The 23,417-nt window shown below is 39.2% G+C and overlaps 1 protein-coding gene across 5 annotated transcripts in view; it reads right to left on the bottom strand.

Annotated features, from left to right (window-relative positions):
• The window catches only part of LOC145981498 (zinc finger protein zfp-1-like), a 90,668-nt gene that overhangs the window by 23,807 nt on the left and 43,444 nt on the right, over positions 1-23,417 (bottom strand). For all 5 annotated transcript variants that reach the window (XM_083114773.1, XM_083114774.1, XM_083114771.1 and 2 more), the window contains 3 exons: positions 18,954-19,113; positions 12,991-13,164; positions 4,462-4,672 (listed from right to left, as the gene is read on the bottom strand). In XM_083114773.1, the coding sequence (XP_082970899.1) occupies positions 4,462-4,672; positions 12,991-13,164; positions 18,954-19,113 (545 nt within the window). The remainder of the gene's footprint in view (positions 1-4,461; positions 4,673-12,990; positions 13,165-18,953; positions 19,114-23,417) is intronic.

The following is a 23,417-nucleotide window of genomic DNA, read 5'->3' on the forward strand; positions in this document are numbered from 1 at the left end:
GTGTTTTAACATGCATCATACAGTCCTGACTTGGCACCATCGAATTTTCACTTGTTTGGACCTTTGAAAAAACATTTGCTGGGTCAGAAGTTTGCAGATGACAATGAGGAAGGTGAGGCGGTGCAAAGATGGTTACACGCCATGCCAAAAAGTTTTTTTGTGGAGGGCATCTGCAAGCTTGTGGACAGTTGGACCAAGTGTGATGAAAAGGGTGAATATGTCGAAAAATAAGGCAAAAACCATTTCTGTATGTATTCTTGTAATAAAGTTATAATACAATTCCTGTTATTTAATTACTGTACCTTGTAGTATTATAAAAGTGAAAATTTATTACAGAAATTCGAAGGAACCATAATTTTGCACAAGACTGAGAATCATAAGAACGAAAGAAACAAGTTTCTAAACTGAATCTTTTCGGGAGTGGAATCACAAGAACAGAATCCAGAAGTGGAAGTGAATTGCTTGTTCATTTTGCAACTTTTTCTTTTGCAGACTCCAAAATACATGTAAATTCCAGATGATCTGCAAAATACCCTGACATTTCCCTGTTTTCCAGATGCGTAACAACCATGTGCACCTCATTCCCTTAACCTTTTTATAATGAATAACCCATGGTACAACAGTCATTGGAGGGAGGATCAGTCCTACCCAACAACTGCCAGCCTCACTTCCACATGTCTCAGCACAGGTGGGCAATCATCCAACAGTTACGGGGTGACGTGAGGTAAGCAGGACGAACCCCCAGTCTTCGTTGTGGGTTTCCGTGACCAGGTTACACTACTCATTCGAAGCTCCCCAATTTCTACATGATGGTGGGTAGCCACCGGTCCCATACACAGGACAAAATCTCTAGAAAAGTTCTTACGCTTAGACAGTGCCCAAAGCTTGTGCATTAGACCGCATGGCCACAGTGCGAGACACTTTCTTAACAATACAATAAGAAATGTACAGTCAACTCTCGATTCAACGACCTTTCACAGTTCCCGGGAAAAGGGTCGTTATTTTGAAGGGGTCGTTATTGGAATTTGCACCAATTTTCAGCTTAAAGGGAGCTCAAACGGACACTAAGATGCCTAGGAGATGGTAACACCATTTATCCTGGTAGTTATACAACCTGTTATGCACAGGATGCATGTTGTGAGAAGGAAAATAGAACATGAAATTTTTTTTTAAAAAAAAAGAATTTAAAATAATGTTACTTTGTTTCAATTGTGCACAGTCGTTGCCTTTCCAGGAAATTCTTACAATTCTAGTTCATGAGAAATCCGTTTCCACTGAGACCTATTGAAAGGTAAACAATCTCTAGCTTATTGCAAGCGAAACTCGAAGAATCTTGACACCAGTCAGACTGGTGCCAGCAAAAGTCGGGAGATAATCGGGCAGAATGAATGTTGGATTTTATACGGGTTTACTGGAGTATTGTCTGTTACAAGATTAACTGGTAAGATTATATCTCTCGGGAGAAACAACACAACCTCTCTAGTTACCAGACAAAAAAAAATAAAGGCAGGGCTGTAATTTTCGTTCTGGTTCGGCTGTGTAAAATACATCGTAAAAAAAAAGTCACTTTTCTTTGCTTCAACCAACTTCATTCACCCTCCTTCCCCATTCAAGGGAGCAGTCCAAACACCTTCCTTGACTTGCATTGTAATCCAGCGTGAAAAGGAAATGCGCAACTTGCGATCTATTTTCACCCAATGCGTATTGTAGGACAGGTCATTAAACAACTTGGCAGTTGATAATCATTCGGGTTTGGAATTGAATTTCACTTTAAACTGTATATTTAGTCCCGATTAGCCCATCAGCATAAAATGAACTGAAAACAAGCTTCATGAAACTGCGCATTTTCACATATCAAAATGGTAGATCGTTATTTACTCTCACGTTAATTGACGATTTAATGTTGGATTTAGGAGTATTCTCGATGTCAAACACCCACCCCTCCAAATGCTTTCCCCTTGAATAATGTCTTTTTAATCGGTCTAAGCGACGAACACACTTTTATTTTTTTCGCATGAATGGTATGAATGGTTCTGAAGAAAAGTAAATTAAATTTACAGTTTTGCTTATCAGAAGGCGCAGAACATGAAGTTATTTTAACTCTTGTTTCGCTTTCTGGAGATCGAATTTCGTTATCCTCAAATCAAAACAGCTTTGCGAGATTCAAAACAATAACTTTTTTCTTCGCGCTGGATGAGTCATCGCTGTTATCGGCAAGCAAGGGCTTTGCAGACGCTAGACAAAACACTGGCGCCAGCTGCATCGTAAAAACAAGGAGACCGGCTGGAAGTTCGAGCAACAGGTGGCGGAAGAGAAAAGTCCCAGCATTTTAAAGATAACGCAACTGTCGAAGACGAAACTTTTAACAGCAGTGTTAAGAAGAAAGAAATGACCCTTGCTTTACGTTTTACCACGCAACAGACAATAATACCGGCAATATTTCCTATGCAGACAACAGCATTAAAAAAATATATAATAAATAAATTTAAAAAACAACTGAATTCTGCAATTATCAACATTGCCGTGCACACCAGTGGCGGAGAATGAACTGGGGAAAGGGTAGAGGGTCACCTTTTTTTTTTCACTTGTTCTATGTTTTTTCTTCGTTTTCAAGAATATATCCAGAACTGGTTACCCCATTTTAGACGTCAAAGGAAAGGAAGAGGGGTGGGTCCTTTTCCACCCTAGCCTGTAATCAGCCCGCATCAGAAAGAAAATTGTGGCTGAAAGAATCTGCATCCCCCCCCCCCCCCCCCCCCGACGTTTGCTGACAGGAAAAGAGGGAGAAATCAGTCAGCCAACGGAACACTTTTTTGGCAGATATTACGACATCGACACAATTAGGAAAACGTATGAAGTGGGAAACAGGAGTTATGATGCACGTAAGAGCGAAGTAAACTTTTGTGGAAACCTGGATGACAACGCATTAAGCGGGTTGACGATCTTTAGTTCACCTATGTGGTTTTGATTATCTCTAACAGTTTCGCTTTTTTATGAAGTGTTGCAGGGAACAAATAACACGTTTTGAATGAAAGCAGTTACCGGAAGTTGTCGGCTACAAGGCCGAGACCTGCTGAACTCTAGGTCAAAGCTGGACAGATGGGCCAGACTTCCAGGCGCCGCACATCTGTATTTTCGAACATTCCTGCGATATCTTATCTCTCAAGGTGGTGTATTTATCGATGAAAAAGCTTGACCTGCCATACACATTGGCAAAGACTGCAAGTCCAGCAGTCATTTCGGGCTGCTCCCACCCTTCCCCGCGAGTTTTCAGCAGCTCTTAGGACAAGGAAACAAGTCAAGTCGATTTAAAATAAAGCCCCTATCACACGGAACTGGATTTCTAGTTAGTTGGCGATGAACTAACTTTCTGGGTAGTAATCATGGCCGCCTGGCTGACTGCTTGACTGGTTTTGAGGAATAGGACATGTTCTAATTGCTACTAACTTCTTCGACTAGATTCTGTTGAACAGCCAATCAGAGCAAAGTTTGGCCACGTGAAGATATTCTGTGAGTTTGTAAAGTAGCCTTTTTTTGTCTGTGGCTTCCGAGTGCATACAACACGAAAGGCAAGTTTACAATTGAAAAAGCTAAAATATTCTTCCATACGTGTATAGTAAACGTTGTAAAGTACGTATTTTATCAGCACCGTTCTTCTCTACCTAAAACCATTTAATGCGATGCGATATTCCTCTCGGTTGGATAGTTATCGTATTTTAAAAGTGTGAAGTGATACGTTGTTTACATCTCGCGCGGCCGCCATTATGGAAACGAAAGACTATCGACAAGTACGGTATAACAAGTACCGTGTGAGGCGAAAACTAGCAAATGGGTAGCCAGTCCAGCGTCAACTAGAGCATTCCAAATAGAAATCCAGTTCCGTGTGATAGGGGCTTAACATCCAAGCACATTCGATCTTCTCTTCTCACGTATCCAAGAGCAAGCGTGACAAAACAAGCCTGGCGCGTTGGGTAGCGGCAGTCGGGTGCGGGGTAACATTGGTGCACTTGAGGGAGGGGAGGGCAGAGGTCAAGTGCTATTAGATATCACTCAAGCATGGTGTGGTGGTGTCTATTTTTAGTTCAGACCTAATTGTGAGCGGTAGAGCGCTCGTAAAGGGAATGAGTGGAGGAAAAAACCGCATTTTTCGGCCGATTTCCTTCAATTTTTCAACTTTTTTTTTCAAATTTTTCTATCTTTTTCTAAATTTTTCACGGTTCCCGGGAAAAGGGTCGTTACTTCGAGAGGGTCGTTATACCCGGGGTCGTAGAATCGAGAGTTGACTGTATTTCTATTTTGTTTTGCGATACAAAGCAGAAGTTGGAAATTTGCTCTACATGAAATATGAAGAGGGTGCTGTTTATAATATTAAATAGTGAATAAAAAAATGATTACTGTGAAGGTTAGGCGACAGTTTCTCTCTGTCAGTCCTCGTAGAACAAAAATGGAAGAGGAACCTACCTTATAGTTGGCGATGCAGCTATAGCTTGAGGGCTTGGTTGTGTGCCACCAACCACGATGCCAGGGGGACCGACCCGATCTTGCGCTCCTGGGCTCCTGTGGGAGTAAGCTGCTGGTTCAGGGAGACCGTTCTCCATGGGGATGTAGCTGTTGATACGAGGACTCCTCTCTTGTGGTGGAGAAACGACTGTGGTAGGATGCATGTTGTTCACTGCAAGGAGAGGCATATTATTACTTCAGGAGGCTGCATTATTTTACAAGTTCAATTTTGAAATTTCACTCTTTATGCTCTCAAATTCACATTACTGTTGCCATTGTATCTAAAGATATCTGTTTGGCGGTTACGGGGAGATAGGTAATTTACTCTGATATGCTTATTTTTCATTTTCCACGAAAATTTTTCTCGCGATCGATTTCGCCACCTGTCTGGTGGCTTCGTCAGGCATGTACTGTCTTGCTGCGGGCAATGTGGTTCCTTCTTCTTGCGCTTGTGGCAGCACTAGTTGACACGGTCCTTTCACTTTCTGCCGTTCTGGTGTGGATGAAGTGCTTCCTTATTCTTCCAAACCAAAATGGCAGACAGAGCCAAAACTCCGATGCGTGACAAAAGGACGCGCAACACGCACACCAGAATGGCAGAAAGTGAAAGGACCGCGTCAACGAGTGCCGCCACGAGCACAAGCTGAAGGAGAAGGAACCACGCCGCCCGCAGCAAGAGAGTACACGCCTGACAAAACCACCGGCGAAATAGATCGCGAGAAAAATGAGAAGTAAGCGTATCAGAGTAAAATACCGTTGCCTTTTTTCGTATCTAATTATAACACCATTAAGCCTTGTTTCCATGATTTGAAAAACTCACTATGCTGACCAAGGCAGTAATTTATTTCATTATAAAAGAGGCTGAAAGACAGGTTGAAACAACATAGGGATGATGTACGACTTAGGAGAGAGAGAGAAATGCGATATTTAAACACATGAGAGAAACAGGACATGACATAGAGTGGGATGAGGCTAAGCAGATAGGAAGGGGGAAGAGAATACTAGTGAGAAAATGGAAGGAGACCAAGGAAATAAAGAAAGGTGAAGAAGACACATGAAATAGAATGGGGGACTGAAGATAAACAAACAATGGAAGAAGGTGTTAGAAAGATTGGAAAGGACAAGAGAGAAAGAGGAGCGAAGAAGGAAGAAGAATGAAGGAAGAAGAGCATGAGATAAAGAGTCCAACCACATTCTAGATGGAAGTAAATATGAATAGCCTTTTAGGTGAAAGTACAGTTGACAAGGGAAAGCCACCTGCTAGAATGTTCCAGAACAACTTTCTGATAGTCTGGAGGGGAGTAATGTTTGTGTATATATATCGTCCTGTTTTTGTATTTTGTTACATTTGTACTTGGTGCAGAGTCTGAAGAAGACCTTGCTAGAAGGTTGAAACGTTATAAGTTTAGTTTATGTTTTATAATAAAATAAATTACTGCCTTGGTCAGCATATTGAGTTTTTCGTATCTAATATTTCACAGATTATCCATGTATTCACATTAATACTAGAACTGGAAATAATGCAAGGTTATAAAATAATTAATGTGCTGTTGACAAACATAAATACAGTATGTAATGAATGGTAATAACTGGAGGCATGGTTATTTCGTTTTTGAAAGGTTTGAGGTGCATTTTCCTACCCTGTTTTGTCACGAAATTATGCAAATTAGACTCTTAAATACGAAATTTAGTTTATTTACCGACGCAACCCTTTCTGAAGATCGAATTATCCTGTGTGTTTTGCAATTCACAGGAAATTGATTAGTTCTGCTGCAAATATTTGAGAAGCAGGAATAAACTTAATACTCTGGAAACTACATAAATGTACTATCAGAGGGGATAAGTTTATTTTGTGTAATAAGTGGTTTCTAAATCAAATTTAGGATTATATTCACAATTTTAAAACCAAAATGTCATTTTAATATTACTATTGATCAGATTTTTCACTGCTATAACACCGAAAATTTATTTTATTTACCACTTTAAACCTGAAATTGACAAATTTTTTACCGAAATATTGCTTTTTTATTTACCAAAAACATGTGCCTCTAGTAACAACATAATGTTTGTAATGACTGAACCTTATTAGCAGAGGGTTGCCGATATTTTGAAAATCATACTCTCTCTTTCTCAAGAAACACTGAATGGTGCAGATAGTTACATATAAAAAAGCTTTTGGTGTAGATCCTGGGTGTTGTTGATAAGGGTACCCCAAGATTAAAAACTATTAAATTCACAACTAAAACCATATTTGTTCATGGATATGGGACAGACTGCTGGGAATATTTCCATCAGACTTTCTGATGTGTAATTTGGGATGTGACGTTATATCCCACCATGGACACAGCAGAAAATTTCTTCTTCTTGACAGATATTCAGCACTATATAATTTAGAGAAAAATTCATGGGTTTTCCATTCCCCACATTTCAAAAATATTTCCAGCCACAATTTGTGAGCTCCACCATATTTTCTATTTCACTTTTCCATCTACTATTCTTCTATGCTCCATGTGTTCAGATTAATATTTCCTTCTATTTTCCTGATGACTTCCGTCTTTACTGACGTGTCCACTACAGTAATATTGATATGTAAGTACAGTCAACTCTCGATTCTACGACCCCGGGTATAACGACCCTCTCGAAGTAACGACCCTTTTCCCGGGAACCGTGAAAAATTTAGAAATAGATAGAAAAATTTGAAAAAAAAAGTTGAAAAATTGAAGGAAATCGGCCGAAAAATGCGTTGTTCTCTTCCCCACTCATTTCCTTCACGAGCGCTCTACCGCTCACAGTTGGGTCTGAACTAAAAATAGACACCACCACACCATGTTTGAGTGATATCCAATAGCACTTGACCTCTGCCCTCCCCTCCCTCAAGCGCACCAATGTTACCCCGCACCCGACGGCCGCTACCCAACGCGCCAGGCTTGTTTTGCCACGCTTTCTCTTGGATACGCGAGAAGAGAAGATCGAATGTGCTTGGATGTTATTTTAAATCGACCTTTTGTTTCCTTGTCCTAAGAGCTGCTGAAAACTCGCGGGGAAGGGTGGGAGCAGCCCGAAATGACTGCTGGACTTGCAGTCTTTGCCAATGTGTATGGCAGGTCAAGCTCTCTCATCGATAAATACACCACCTTGAGAGATAAGATCGCAGGAATGTTCGAAAATACAGGTGTGTGGCGCCTGGTAGTCTGGCCCATCTGTCTAGTTCAGCAGGTTCCCGTGAGTGAGCAACTCTCGGCCTTGTAGCCGACAACTTCCGGTAACCGCTTTCATTCAAAATGTGTTCTTTGTTCCCTGCAACACTTCATAAAAAAGCGAAACTGTTAGAGATAATCAAAACCACATAGGTGAACTAAAGATCGTCAACCCGCTTAATGCGTTGTCATCCAGGTTTCCACAAAAGTTTACTTCGATCTTACGTACATCATAACTTTCCTAATTGTGTCGATGTCGTAATATCTGCTAAAAAAGTGTTCCGTTGGCTTACTGACTTCTCCCTCTTTTCCTGTCAGGAAACGTGGGGGGGGGGGGGGGGGTGGCAATGCAGATTGTTTCAGCCACGATTTTCTTGCTGATGCGGGCTGATTACAGGCGAGGGTGGAAAAGGACCCATCCCTCTTCCTTTCATTTGACGTCTAAAATGGGGCAACCAGTTCTGGATATATTCTTGAAAACGAACAAAAACCATAGAACAAGTAAAACAAAAAGGGACCCCCCCCTTTCCCCAGCTCATTCTCCGCCACTGGTGTGCACGGCAATGTTGATAATTGCAGAATTCAGTTGTTTTTTTAAATTTATTTATTATATATTTTTTTAATTCTGTTGTCTGCATAGGATTGTTTTGAATCTGGCAAAGCTGTTTTGATTTGAGGATAAGGAAATTCGATCTCCAGAAAGCAAAACAAGAGTTAAAATAACTTCATGTTCTGCGCCTTCTGATAAGCACAACTGTAAATTTAATTTACCTTTCTTCAGAACCATTCATGTGGAGGAAAAAAAAAGTGTGTTCAATGTAGGAATGGTCGCTGAGACTGATTAAAAAGACATTATTCAAGGGGAAAATGTTTGGAGGGGTGGGTGTTTGACATCGAGAATACTCCTAAATCCAACATTAAATGGTCGATTAACGTGAGAGTAAATAACGATCTACCATTTTGATATGTGAAAATGCACAGTTTCATAAAGCTTGTTTTCAGTTCATTTTATGCTGATGGGCTAATTGGGACTAAATATACAGTTTAAAGTGAAATTCAATTCCAAACCCGAATGATTATCAACTGCCACGTTGTTTAATGACCTGTCCTACAATACGCTTTGGGTGAAAATAGATTGCAAGTTGCGCATTTCCTTTTTCACGCTGGATTACAATGCAAGTCAAGGAAGGAGTTTGGACTGCTCCCTTGAATGGGGAAGGAGGGTGAATGAAGTTGGTTGAAGCAAAGAAAAGTGACTTTTTTTTACGATGTATTTTACACAGCCGAACCAGAATGAAAATTACAGCCCTGCCTTTATTTTTTTTTGTCTGGTACCTAGAGAGGTTGTGTTGTTTCTCCCGAGAGATCTAATCTTACCAGTTAATCTTGTAACAGACAATGAATGCTCCAGTAAACCCGTATAAAATCCAACATTCATTCTGCCCGATTATCTCCCGACTTTTGCTGGCACCAGTCTGACTGGTGTCAAGATTCTTCGAGTTTCGCTTGCAATAAGGGAGAGATTGTTTTCCTTTCCATAGGTCTCAGTGGAAACGGGTTTCTCATTAACTAGAATTGTAAGAATTTCCTGGAAAAGCAACGACTGTGCACAATTGAAACAAAGTAACATTATTTTAAATTCTCTTTTGTGAAAACTTTTTCATGTTCTATTTTCCTTCTCACAACATGCATCCTGTGCATAACAGGTTGTATAACTACCAGGATAAATGATGTCGCCATCTCCTAGGCATCTTTGTGTCTGGTTGAACTCCGTTTAAGCTGAAAATTGGTGCAAATTCCTATAACAACCCCTTCGAAATAACGACCCTTTTCCCGGGAACTGTGAAAGGTCATTGAATCGAGAGTTGACTGTACGTTTGTGTGTGTAAAAGAAGGAAATACAGGTAAAAAATGGAGGAAATGGAAGTGTTGAACCTGCAAGATTGCCAGGTCCATAGCAAAGGCAATGTTGAAGTTCAGGTTTCTTAGAGACGAGCAGTGGTTGTTAATCCTGAGGTTGAGGGCTGTGGATGTTTTCCCCACATAGGGCAGTATGAATTTGGAGATGGGGAGGGGGTGGTGGAAATTGGGAAGATTTTGCACCTTGGCTGGTTGCATTTGTGAGCAGAGGAGGGGGTATTGGTTGGGGGTAAAGGGGAGTTGTGGTCATGGAAATTTTCCAGGTTGGGAGAAGGGGATCTTGAAGAGAATTCTTGGCTTGTCTGGAAAGATGTTTCTGGAGTTGGGATCACTGTGAAGAATGGGTAGGAGGGAACGTAGGAAGGTGTCATTGATTTGTTTATTTTACTTCACTTTTTGTGCAACTTTTGGCTAATTTGCAAAGATGGGGATGAGTGATGACATGATGAAATTGATGAATGGACACTCGCAAACATCCATGCCCAGGCTGGGACCCCCAGGACCCCCTGCCGAGGAAGTGTCTGAGTTTGTTCAGGTAAGGGTGGTATTGTGTGACAAGTTTCTCCTTAGCTTACTTGTTAGGTGTCCAGTTTGGTTGAACAGAGTAACATAGGCAGAGCTTGAAGTTCCGTTGCGAAATGAGCAAGGTGTTGAGGAGTTGACCCTGAGGATCATGGAGAATGGGATTGCTTTCCTGGGTGATAAATGCAAGTACTGCATGTGGTTGATGGGTCTGATGTGGATTAACGCTTTCAAATGACCATTCTCGTTGTACACATCACACATGTTCACATCAAGGAAGGTCATTTGATTGGTGGAGTGTGTCCAGATAGAACTGAAGTGGTTCAGGGTGTCAACAATTTTGTAAAAACAAAATTCCATGACTTTTCCACTCTTTCCAGACAAAGTTATTAGGGCTGCTGAGTTGGTGTTTTAAGTCCACTTTATGCACAGTAAGGCTAATCAGGACTGGACCTACAGTTTTAAAGTGGGATCTGAATCACTATGTGCCTCCACCGGGTATTGAACCTGGGACCCCTTGATTACAAGGCGACGACGCTACCACTGCGCCACCGAGGAGGCCTGAAAGTTATTAGGGCAATTCATGTATTTAAGCTTTAGTCACTGGATCTCTCGCTTGCCTGTATTCTCGTTGTGCTTTTCAAACTTGCCGCAAAGTTAAAAAAAAAAAAAAAAACACTTAACTCAAGAACTAATTGTCGTAGACTAATGAATTTCATTTTATTTTCTTTTTTAAAGACAGGGCTTTCAGCGAAGGTAAAATTTATACATTGTGCCTCACAATAATTAGTGTTAAACGAAGAGGAAGAAAGCTGATTTTTTTTAAAAAAAGTTTGTCCCTGTACCCTCCCCAATACACCAAAGTGAATAAAAAAAATGTAGTATGTATTGGTGGTACATTCCTACACCCTTCCAAAGTTTTGTTGAAATCAGACTAATACTTCTTCAGTAAAAAATTATTAACATTATATAAAGTGGAAGTGTTGCCAGCTTCAGGACAATTTCCGTAATTTTGCTTCTAGAATCGGCCCTATGACACTGGATGGACCAAATTTTGAGAGAAGAATGACAAAATATCACTCTATGAGGATATGTAATTCATGTGCTGCAACTTTGAAAAAAAAGAGAGGAAATCACGGGGTTATGAAATTTTGTGTAATTACGGAAAATTTCGAACTTTGGGCCTTTGCCTCCGCTTCCCCATGGACCGTTAATTTTCGGGTGTTACTTAAAATGATGCTTTTTACTCATTCTTAAATTTAGAATTTAAATTGTTCAAAGAGATACAGTAGTTCAGCAGTTATAGCCTTTTATCTTCAATTTATCCCATAGCAACAAAAGGGAAACAACGGGCTTTTACAAATGGCACTTGTTAATAATAGTAACAATTGATGTATTGTTTTGTAATTCCAGTACATAATACCTTTATATGTAAACTAATGAACAAAAAAGACAGAACTGAAATACAGTGTATAGTTATCAAGAAATGATGTGTTAATTGCTGCTGTGTGCTAACATGTGGTCGGGGCAAATTTTGACAATCGGGCCTTTGCCCCCACGTCCTCCCTGAACCCTTAATTGTCAGACATTTCTTAAAATGTTGTCTTTTAATCATTCTTGCTTGTAGAATTTATTTTCTTCAAAATGATGCAGTAGTTTACAAGTTAGGGGCACTTTTAGAAATATTAAAAGTATATATAAAAATATATCATAAAATACTTACGTTTCGTGAGTATCTGTTTTTACGAAAGAACGACGTTTCGGGATCCAACTGTTCCGTTCTTCAGGTTCTCATTCTAGGCCAGTATGATCACTACAAAGCCACGTCAATTAAGACAAGGGTAAAGGAAATAGGTAAAACTGGAAAAAAAGTTGATTCCATACCAACTGGCCCCATACACGTAAAACTTCATGATCTGTTCCTTTCCTTAAAAACTCCAACTATTAAAAATTCCCGCAAAAAACTTTCACACACTAAACACACTAAAAAAAACCTTCACAATGTAATGCTGGCCCTCACGACATATCAACTCGCTGTATACTTTGTGAGGGCAAGCATGGCATTGTGAAGGGGTTTTAACGTGTTTAGTGTGTGAAAGTTTTTTACAGGCATTTTTAATAGTTGGAGTTTTTAAGGAAACGAACAGATCATGAAGTTTTACATGTATGGAATCAACTTTTTATCCAGTTTTACCTATTTGCTATACCCTTGTCTTAATTGATGTGGCTTTGTAGTGATCATACTGGCGGAACAGTTGGATTCCGAAACATCGTTCTTTCGTAAAACAGATACTCACGAAACATAACTATTTTATGATAATAAAAATATTTAAATAACTTACGTGAGTGAGTAGGAATATTTCAGAACGACGTTTCGGAAGTCTGTACTACTTCCTTCATCAGGTAATAGGTAATAGAATAAAAAACTTTAGGTGCCAAACATGGTACCGCGTTGTTAAATCGTAAGTTGAGGACTCAGGTTGAGGATAGAATAGGTAAAAAACTTACGGTGACAGCATAAAAACTCTGATAAAAGTCTTCGCTGGTTAAAAATTCCTTATGTTAAAAACAAAAACCACAACTAAAACAAATAAAAATCGAAGACCTATTACAGTCCCCTAGTGACTTCCATCAGTGTCGGGGTCCATGTGTTCTACCCAACATAGGGAATGTGCCTCCACTGGGTTTCGAACCTGGGACCCCTTGATTACAAGGCAACGACGCAACCACTATGCCACCGGGCAGGCCCGAGAGACAATAGTAATATTACAGTATCCAACAGGAACTAAAGTGGAAATAGACAAAAAAAAATTAAGAAAATATATATAAAGGTACATGTAAATAATATTACCTTGCGTTGGTGGGTTCTGAGCACCTCCTGCAGGTGAGTTTTGAGACAATGGAATGCCAAGACGAGCGTTGACGGCCAGGAGGTGGTCTCTGCGCTGTACGAGGCTGTTCACATGTTCCTCCAAGCGAAGATTCTCCGCACGCAGCTGATGCAGGCAAGATAGCAAGGATGCAACTGCCACAAAGAAAAAATGTATACATTAATTTTGAATGAAACCTTGCATTTATCGTTTCTTTATATACAGAAATCTATAGTTATGTCATTAGGTGCTGTACATCTTATTTGAGCTAAAAGTGCACTGTCTATCATAACACTAACCCACCCCTGCAGTTTATAACCCAGGGGTCTCTATACAAATGGCACTCACTCTTTGGGTTTTCCTATGTATCTGTCTGGCTCTGTGTAACTGTCTGTCTGAATTCATATTGGATTTGGTGCGTGTTACTCACAATACTAAATATTAAAAATATTTCTATTAAGAACACAATAAAAATATCTTAAAAAAGGTAAAGTGCTCCCCTGTGCTTAGCACCACGCCATGAAGGTGTATAGGGGGTGTGGTGGTAAAGCCTCACACTTTCTTGATCCGGTCGTGAATGGGGGTGATGTGATCAGCATCATGCCCCTGACTGCCTTTACCCCCTAGGGTTTCCCCCAGGTACCCATGTTATTCAATGCTGGGTGGGCGCCGGGGCCGCTTACAACGTTAGAAAAGTTAACGGATTTGAACCAGCCGGGGATCGAACCCGGGACCTTTAGCATGGTAGTCAGATGCGTTACCGACTGAGCCACCGCGGCTCATATAAAAGCTATTTTACTTACGTATTTGTGAGTCTACTCCTTGAGTTAGCTACATTTCGGGGAAGTGACTGCTATGATGTTTTTTAAGCACTCTAGGCGTAATACACAAATAATACACGTCACTTTGCTTCAGTAAAACACAACCTGGGATAAAGAAATAAGATACTTACAATTTTTTGATTTCAGCTTCCACCATCTTTCTTTTAGTAGTGCTCATGATAATTTTTTACCTCATTCTTTATTGATATTTTTTTTCTTTTCAGAATCGAATACAAGTTGGCATAATTTCTACAAAGTTTTATATTAACAAATTTGAATAGTTTCTTTACAATATTGTCTGATGATAACTTATTATTGAATAATTTGAAATAAAATAGGTTTTAAAGAAAATCGCTACTATGTTGGGATATGGATTGCGATGGTGAACAATAGATGGCTCTGGACTTATGAGTATTTTTCTAACATTTTTCTTTATTGTTTCTGAATGTTTTACTGGGGTGGAAATGAGTTAATATCTTGATCTTTTTTACAGAATTTAGAATTTTATTTGAAATTAAGAGGATAAACCACATGTAGGAAGATAACAAAGTTTAATTTCTAATTTTCATAAAGAAAAATGAATGTAATTTCCTTTTATACAAGTAATGAGAGAGCTAAATTTTTATGCCAAACGGCTTTCATATCAATATCATGATGATATTGATATACTGCCCCCTTCTTCAGGCCTTCTTTAAGCATGCAATACTGCCATGCCGTGTTGTTATATCGTACAAGGAAAGGTTGGACAGGTATGATTGGGGAAAAAATTATCAGAAAAAACTATGTCACTTTCACCCTGCATTTCCTTAAAACTTGTCATGTTCACTATAATGATTGATGACAAAGATGATAGGGCCTAGGCCAAAAGGAAAATTCATGATATTATAGAACATAGGATCAGAAAAGAATACCAAAAGGAGAAAAGTGATAAGGTGGGTAGAAAGAATAAGGAGTAAAAGTAACAAAGAAAGGATATAAGGAGAATTAGAAATGTAAAAGAATGGGTAAAAGAAAAAAAGTAGGGATGGGCCGATAAGAAATTTTGGCCGATACCGATAAAGTACCGATATAAAATTTACTGATACCGACAACCGATATTCTACTGATCCGATATAAAATTAGAAATGGTCCTTGAAGAACCTGAAAGGTTCATTGACCTCTTCAATAAATATGTGTTTCAAGGTGACTGCAGTGCAAAAGAAATTGCATATTTAGACATTTACTTTTTTAGAAAGTAGGACATGGAGATTATACATAAAAATTACAACAAAATGGCAGAATTTTGCACTAAATTATCAGATATTTATCGATATATCGGATCGGTAAAATAATCGGTAATTTTACCGATAAACAGATATGCCCATATCGGCCAATACCGATAGAGTACCGGGAAGTGATTTGTGCCATATAGGAAGTGCGTGAATTTGACCTGGAAATAACGTACTTATAATCGAGGTGGAGACATGCTGTAGGGATATAGCCTGTGCTTCCTGCATTCCACATGGAACATTTACACGCAGATGGGAGTGAGCACAGTTCTTGGATTTTTAATTTGTTTTTACTGCTTTTAATGAATTTTAAGGGAATTTATGGTGAACATGACAAGTTTTAAGGAAATGCAGGGTGAAAGGGACATAGTTTTTTCTGATAATATTTTCCCCAATCCTACCCGTCCAACCTATCCTTGTATGATATAACGACGCGGCATGGCAGTATTGCATGCTTAAAGAATGCCTGAAGAAGGGGGCAGTCGCTTCCCCGAAACGTAGCTAACTCAAGGAGTAGACTCACAAATACGTAAGTAAAATAGCTTTTATATGATATTCTTATTGGGTTCTTAATAGAAATATTTTATAATATTGTCTGTCTGAAATGAGTTGGAACCCGGTATTTATATCTCCGACAAACTGACCCGGGCTGAAGGCCCTTTCGTTACCTTTCAAAACAGAAAGCCGTTGAGGCAAAACAACCATTGGCTTCCCCGGATACCGAGCAAGAAGTAACTTAGGCCAGAGCATTTACAAACAAATAAACTATTATACATATATTTCCATCTTACAGCTATGCAAGTTAAAAACCACACAGCAGTATCTACATTTTTTATAATTACTTTTCCTAAAATTGATAATTTTTCTATTTTATCACTGTTAAATTTCTACATGAAACCCTCACTGAAGCATATTGTTTTTCAAATATCCAATATTCATCAATTTAACGTTTTCCTGTTTTTCCACCTTCAACAAAAAGGAAGGGGAGCCACCATGCAGTTGGATAATGCACTGGATTTGTAGAAAACTTACAGGTCTATCATAGGAATTACAATTATATATAAAAAAACTGATGGTCGGGAAAAAAAGCAGACTTGCTGCATATGTCTGAAGAAAGAAACAGTTTCAAAATATTGGAAAGAAAACCTGGAATTCAATAACTTGTGAGTATACTCTTTTCACATTTTTGGAAGTGTTTTCAGTACATAAATATACTGTAAGAAAGAACTGAGCCCTTTGAGGCCTTCTATTTCCAGCTGTGTACACAATGATTTATCACAAGTAAGACTATCTACTTTTCTGCACAAGGTATCTTTTTGGATACGACACAATTTCAATGAAGTCTTATATATATTACTAGGGGCTTGATTTTTCACATCTAAAATTTGAGAATTTCACTTTTCATGTTCCAGGCTTAGGATTCAGGTAATCTTTGTAAAATAACATGAAATTCTGGTTATTTGTTTAGAGTTTTGATTATTTACAGTATTTAGTATGATGTGACAAAGCACGCAAGTTACTGATAGTAAGACAAAACTATCACTTTGTGGTAATTTGTACTGATTATCAGCAAATATTAATTTGCATCATAAATTTGATTAAGGTGGCAACCTTGGTACTTTGTAAGGTTGTCATCCTATATTTTGCCAAGTTCACTTGTACCCTATTGAGATCAACTCACTTTTCATAATCCCGTGTTCCGCATCATGGCCGTGGGGTTTAAGGAGTCATGCATTGGGCTTGGGCTACAGGAAGGTGCAGGTTTCGAGTCTCCTGGGGGAAGCGTAACAACTTTTCTCCTGAGATTTCTGCCTGTGTATGGTCACCCACCGTGGTGAAAGAATTGGGGAGCTACAAATGAGTAGCATAACCCAGTCGCAAAACCCACAACGATTGGGGGTTTGTCGTGCTGACCACATGTGACCATGTAACTGGTTGGATGACAGGTGGGAATGAAGCCAGCAGTTGGCACGTAGATCCTCGCCCTTATGGGCTGTTGTACCACAGGTTATATTCACATTTTCGTACAGCTTTTTGAGGCGATTGATTTTGCCACCTGTCTGGCAGCTTTGTCAGGCACATACTGGCTTCTTGAGGGTAGCATGGTCCTTTTTACTCCTTCGTATGTTTGGTGGCACTAGTTGATGCAAGCACCAAGTATACGTGCCTATCGAAGCTGTCAGACTGGTGGTGAAATCAGTCACAATATAAAAAACCGCACTGAAATATGAATTCGAGTTGATTCAAATAGATTACTCTCAGCATACTCACCAAACGGATATCTATAGATACAATTAATAATAACCTGTGGCACAACAGCCCTTGATGGCCAGAGCCAACCTATCGATTACCAGCTTCACTCCCACATACCTCAGCAGAGGTGTGCGATCATTAGAGGCACATATTTTTGGTAAATAAAAAAGCAAAATTTCGGTACAAAAACAAAGTCGATTTCAGGTTCAAAAGCGGTACATAAAATAAAATTTCGGTGTCATAGCGGTGAATAATCACATCAAAAGTGCTATATAAAATGACATTTTGGTTTTAAAATTGTGAATATAATCCTAAATGTGATTAAAAAACTGCACTTATTACACAAAATAAACTTACCCCTTCTAATAGCACATTTATGTAGTTACCAGAGTATTAAGTTTATTCCTGTGTAAAGCGGTCCATTTTTGCTTCTCAAATATTTACAGCAGAATTAATCAATTTTCCATGAATTGCATAACTCATAGGATACATCAGATTCCACAAATTCTCGCGTCGGTATATAAAAGGTAAATTTCATGTTTAAGAGTATATTTCGTATTTTGCAGTTCATTTCACATTATTTCGTGACAAAACAGGGTAGAAAAATGCACCTCACACCTTTCAGAAACATGAAAAATGAACATTACAGCATGTTATTTCATACTTCGGGTTTTTGTCAAAAACGAAATTTGCATGCCTCTAGCAATCATCCAACTAGTTATACGGGGTGACATGTGGTCAGCATGATGAACCCCCAGTCATTGTTGTCGGCTATCCATTCCCAGTTTAAGCTGGTCATTCATAGCTACCCAATTTCCTCACGATGGTAGGTGGTCACCAGTCCCAGACACAAGCCAAAATCTCAGGAGAAAAGTTGTTATGCTTTCCCCAGGGGAATCAAACCTGCATGTGTCACGTAGCCGGAGCCCAAAGCATGATGCCTTATACCACATGCCCAATGTGCAGTACTTAGGTACAATTAGATGCAATAAAAGTTTATTTGGCTTTTGCGATAGATTGTCAAACAGATTCACTTACACAACGAAGACTGCAACACTGAAATTAAAAGCAGGTATCCACAGGAAGGTTAATATGGTTGTACTGCTACATGCAAAAGATTCAGGTTAAAACGTGTTGTTCCTATGGAACTGTGTCCTAACATGTAAGTGTGTCTGTTTCAAAACTTCCTAATGAAGCCACATGTACTTGGCTAATAGAGGGCAACAACATTGCAATGTGTCAAGTACCTTTTATAATATTACAATGTTGGCTCATGGCATGAGCCAAACTCTAAAGTTTAATTGGCCAAATAACTGTAAGGAAATTATTGAATGACTAATACATCAAACATTAAATTTTTACACGCTCCTGCAATAAAAAAATTTCCCAACATGATTAAAAGGATGAGATTTGCATAATCACGCTTGGCAACAAAGTAAGAATGACAGCTGCATTTTGAGTTGTCGTTACTTTGCACTGCTGGAAACCAACAAGATCAGAATCAATGCCAAAAACTCATGCCCCTAGACATCACATTCAAATGTCTGGCCTGAAAATAGAAACACCATTGCCTACATAATGGATGACCAGGTGTGAACATACTGTCGAAATGCTGCGCCTGCTCCATCAAGAACTGGCTCCCCTGTTCCCACTGCCTCTCCAAGAGCTGGTCCAAGCTTTGTGGGGGATTGGTCACAGCTGAAGCACTGGAAGGTCCGGCTCCAGGGGTAACTGCTCCAGCAGCGGCTACAGTTGAACGAACCTACAATGAAGAGATGTTAAAATAATCATTTGATCCACTTTGCAAACAATCAACATCTACACAGGGTTACTATAATATTATGATAATGAAATTCGCTGATATTTCCAAGTTTTCCAGTCCAAAAATTACAGACATGTTTATTATCATCACAATATTTGCTTCTGAACCTTGTTTTTTAATTAAATAATAAGCAAAATATTTAGCACCAGCTATAACACCATTAAGCCTTTGTATGAAAAACTCAATATGTTGACCAAGGCAGACATTTATTTTATTATAAAACATAAACTAAACGTAACGTTTCAACCTTCTAGCAAGGTCTTCTTCAGACTCTGCACCAAGTACAAAAGATTTGTAGTTACGTTTATGTTACGTTTAGTTTATGTTTTATAATAAAATACATTTCTGCCTTGGTCAGCATATTGATTTTTTCTTAGCACCAGCGCACGTTTAATATCTCATACCCCATACCAGTGTTTCAAAAGCAAATTTTGTCCTACATGTACAAAACACATGCATGTTCGAAGAACATCATCATGATGCCATTTTTAACTTTCTAGCAGCAACAACAATTTCTCCAGATGCTATAAACGTAAAGAGATTTGGAACAATTTGGTCATACCGATTTCAAGAACCTAGACCCGAGATTGAACAAATGTAGGACCGAAATACGAAGGAGCTATAATTTTGTACCAGACTGAGAATCTTAAGGACAAGAGGAACAAGTTTCTCTACTGAATATTTTTCGGGAGTGGAATCACACGAACCATGGTTCACTTTGCAACTTGACTCTGAAATCCGTGTAATTTCCAGACGATCCGACTTTTCCGATGCCACATTCCTGGACATTTTTCGGTTTTCCTGATACATACAACCTTGTCCACAGTAGCATAAGCATATGATCAGACAAGGAGAGGTTGACGAAGAAATTCCATTGGGATAACATATTGTTCAGTTCTGGATGGGTTTTTCTGCTGCCGAGAGTTACCATTGCTCTCATCTCCAAAAACTGATCTGGTTGTTATCCTGAGGGAATCTCTTCGTCATTTGCCAGGAGGACAGCTTAAAGAAGCTCTTTATTAAGAGAATGGTAGTCGGAACATGTAACCAACTGTAAGACATACATTAGATTTTCAATAAGTTTCCTGAAATGTTAAGGTACTCATGTTTTCCGCAAAGCTGTTTTACATTCTTTTCTATTAATTTCGGTAGCCACTGCCACTTCGCAGAAAACGTGAGTACCTTAATTATCTACGAGGATGGTTTGAAAAGTTCTCGTAATGGAATAGAAAGAAATGACTTACAACAGTGATTTTTTTTTATTTGTCAATGTAGTCTCCCTGTACACTAATGCTCTTGGTCCAGCGATGTTCCAATGCCTTGATCCCATCTCGAAAATTAGATTCCTCCAGGACTGTGAAATACGTGTCAACTTCGGCTATTAGTTCTTCCTTTGAAGAGAATCTCCGTCCACCGAGGAAACTTTTGAGTTTGGGGAAAAGATGGAAGTCTGAGGGAGCCAAATCAGGCAAATAAGGCGGATGTGGCAACAATTCGTAACCAAGTTCATGAATTTTTGCCATGGCAACGACACTTGTGTCAGGGCACGCATTGTCCTGATGCAAGATGATTTTCTTTCTTGCCAAACTTGGCCTCTTTTCCTGTATCTTATGCTTTAGTTGGTCGAGGAGATTAGCGTAGTATTGTCCCGTAATTGTTTGACCAGTGGGAAGATAATCGATCAACAGAATCCCTTTCGCATCCCAAAATACTGACGCCATTTCCTTTCCGGCCGACCGTATTGCCTTTGCTTTCTTTGGTGGTGGTGAATCAACATGTTTCCACTGCTTTGACTGTTGTTTTGTCTCTGGTGTATAGTAGTGGACCCACGTTTCATCTGTCGTCACAAACCGGTGCAAAAAATCTGTTTGGTTTCTCTTAAAACGAGTCAAACGTTGTTCGGAAATGTCCACTCTGATGCGTTTATGGTCCTGTGTTAAAAGTCGCGGCACCCATCTTGCAGATAATTTTCTCATATCCAATTCAACTGTTAAAATGAGATACGCCCATTCGGATGACATTCCTATAGCTTCAGCAATTTCACGCACTTTCAGTCGGCGATCCTCCATGACCAATTTATGCACTTTTTCAATAATTTCTGGGGTAGTAGCACATTTTGGGCGACCACTACGTGGTCATCTTCTAAGCTGTCCCGACCAAATTTAAACTAGTTTGTCCACTTTGCAACAGTTGAATATGAAGGAGCAGAGTCCCCCAGTGTGTTCAGAAAATCGGCATGAATTTCCTTTGCTTTCATACCTTTCTTTACGAAGTACTTAATCACCGCTCGAATCTCGATTTTTTCCATCTTCACAAAACACTGCACGGGAACAACTACAAAGTGACGTCCGCACCACAGGTCTCTACCCAGAACACTGACGTGCCACGTGTTTATTAATAAAGGATGGCCTATTACTATGCGGGAACCTCGTTGTCCTAGCACTGACATCTGGTGGTGATTCCGAGAACTTTTCAAACCACCCTCGTATTACCGCGTCTCTCATTTCCATAGTATGAATTAGTGTTATAGTTTTAAAAAGCTTGTTAAAGTTTCATTACATATGCTGTGTGTTATTGGTAGAGACATGCATATTTCGTTTTTGACGAAAACACGAAGTGTGAAATAACACATTCTAATGTTAATTTTTCATGTTTCTGAAAGGTGTGAGGTGCATTTTCCTAACCTGTTTTGTCACGAAATGATGCGAAATGAACTGCAAAATGCAAAATAGACTCTTAAACACGAAATTTACAGTTTATATACCGACGCGACACTTTCTGAAGTCTGAAGTAACCTGTGAGTTATGCAATTCACAGAAAATTGTTTAATTCTGCTGTAAATATTTGAGAAGCAAAAATTGACTCCTTTATATAGGAATAAGCTTAAAGCTTAATATTGTGGTAATGATTTAATGTGCTATTAGAAGGGATATGTTTATTTTGTGTAATAGTGCAGTTCTTAAATAAAATTTGGTATTATATTCACATTTTTAAAAACCAAAATGTCATTTTATATGGCACTTTTTCACCGCTATAACAGCGAAATTTCATTCTATTTACCACTTTTGAACCTGAAATTGACTTGTTTTTGTACCAAAATTTTGCTTTTTTATTTACCAAAAATATGTGCCTCTTGTTATTGGTATTGTCAAGCACAATTTTGATAAAAGTCCAATCAATGTATTTGATGAGAAAAGGAACACACCTGCATGAATAAACCTGGTAACAGTTGGTTGCTATGACGCTGACAAAAATATGGATGGATCAAATTCAATTTCTGATACAAAATTGTTAAATAAAAAAATTAGAGCTCTGGTGTAGGAAAATGGTTGGCTCTCTCACCTTTGGTGCAAGCAGTCCTGGGTTCGAATCCTGATGGGAGGCATGAATATTTTCTTTCCGAGCCAGTATTGCGATGGCAATTGGGCAGCTCCTCGCAAAGAAAGAGTAAAGGGTCCCGTTTCTTGATGTGCTGACCATGCAGTATACAATGTAAAGTCCCTTCACAGGCCCTGGCCGTTGGAGGGCTGTCGCACCATGGAGCAGTTATATAAGAGATTCCAAGTATAATTCTACAGGGTTTTACTTGCTTTCGGCCTCTGATTTTTGCTTATAAAAATCAAACTATTGGTCATAGTGTATTGTATGTATTGCTACGGACATACTTCACTGGAGATGGCGTTACAGTCTCTCTAGTCATAGCATGGACATGTGCATGTGTCTGGGCAATTCTGCGGTTAAATGTCTATTGTACGGACGTGCGCTTTCAGTCTGAGTTCTTGACCCTGCTGTTGTGACTAGGGTTGAGCGATATACAGCGTGTCCACAATGAGACTCCAACATTTTGAAAGTCTATAACTTTTTCATTTTAAATTGTACAGCTGTGATTCCAGAAGCAGCAGAAGCAGAAACTCAAAAAGTTTATGTGGTAACGTTTTAGTGCGTGCAATAGCCGTAGTGGCACTGCAGCAATCGATTGTTTGAAAATTGAGATTCCAAACGAGCATGCACAGGTTGTGTGGTGGTGTGCAGAAACGAAATCACTTATTCAAGTGCAACGAAACTTTCGTCGTGTGTACAATAAGGATCCTCCGACATTCACGACTATAAAGAAGTGGTGTGATCAGTTTTTGGCGACCGGCAATGTTTTGAAAGGACACTGTGGTGGTAAACGCAGAATCCAGGAACAGGTTGTAGAAAATGTGCGGAGGTCATTCGAAAAGAGTCCACAGACGTCAGTAAGA

The sequence above is a fragment of the Lepisma saccharinum genome, chromosome 29 (assembly GCF_977018435.1).
Source record: "Lepisma saccharinum chromosome 29, izLepSacc3.1, whole genome shotgun sequence".
NCBI classification, from domain to species: domain Eukaryota; kingdom Metazoa; phylum Arthropoda; class Insecta; order Zygentoma; family Lepismatidae; genus Lepisma; species Lepisma saccharinum.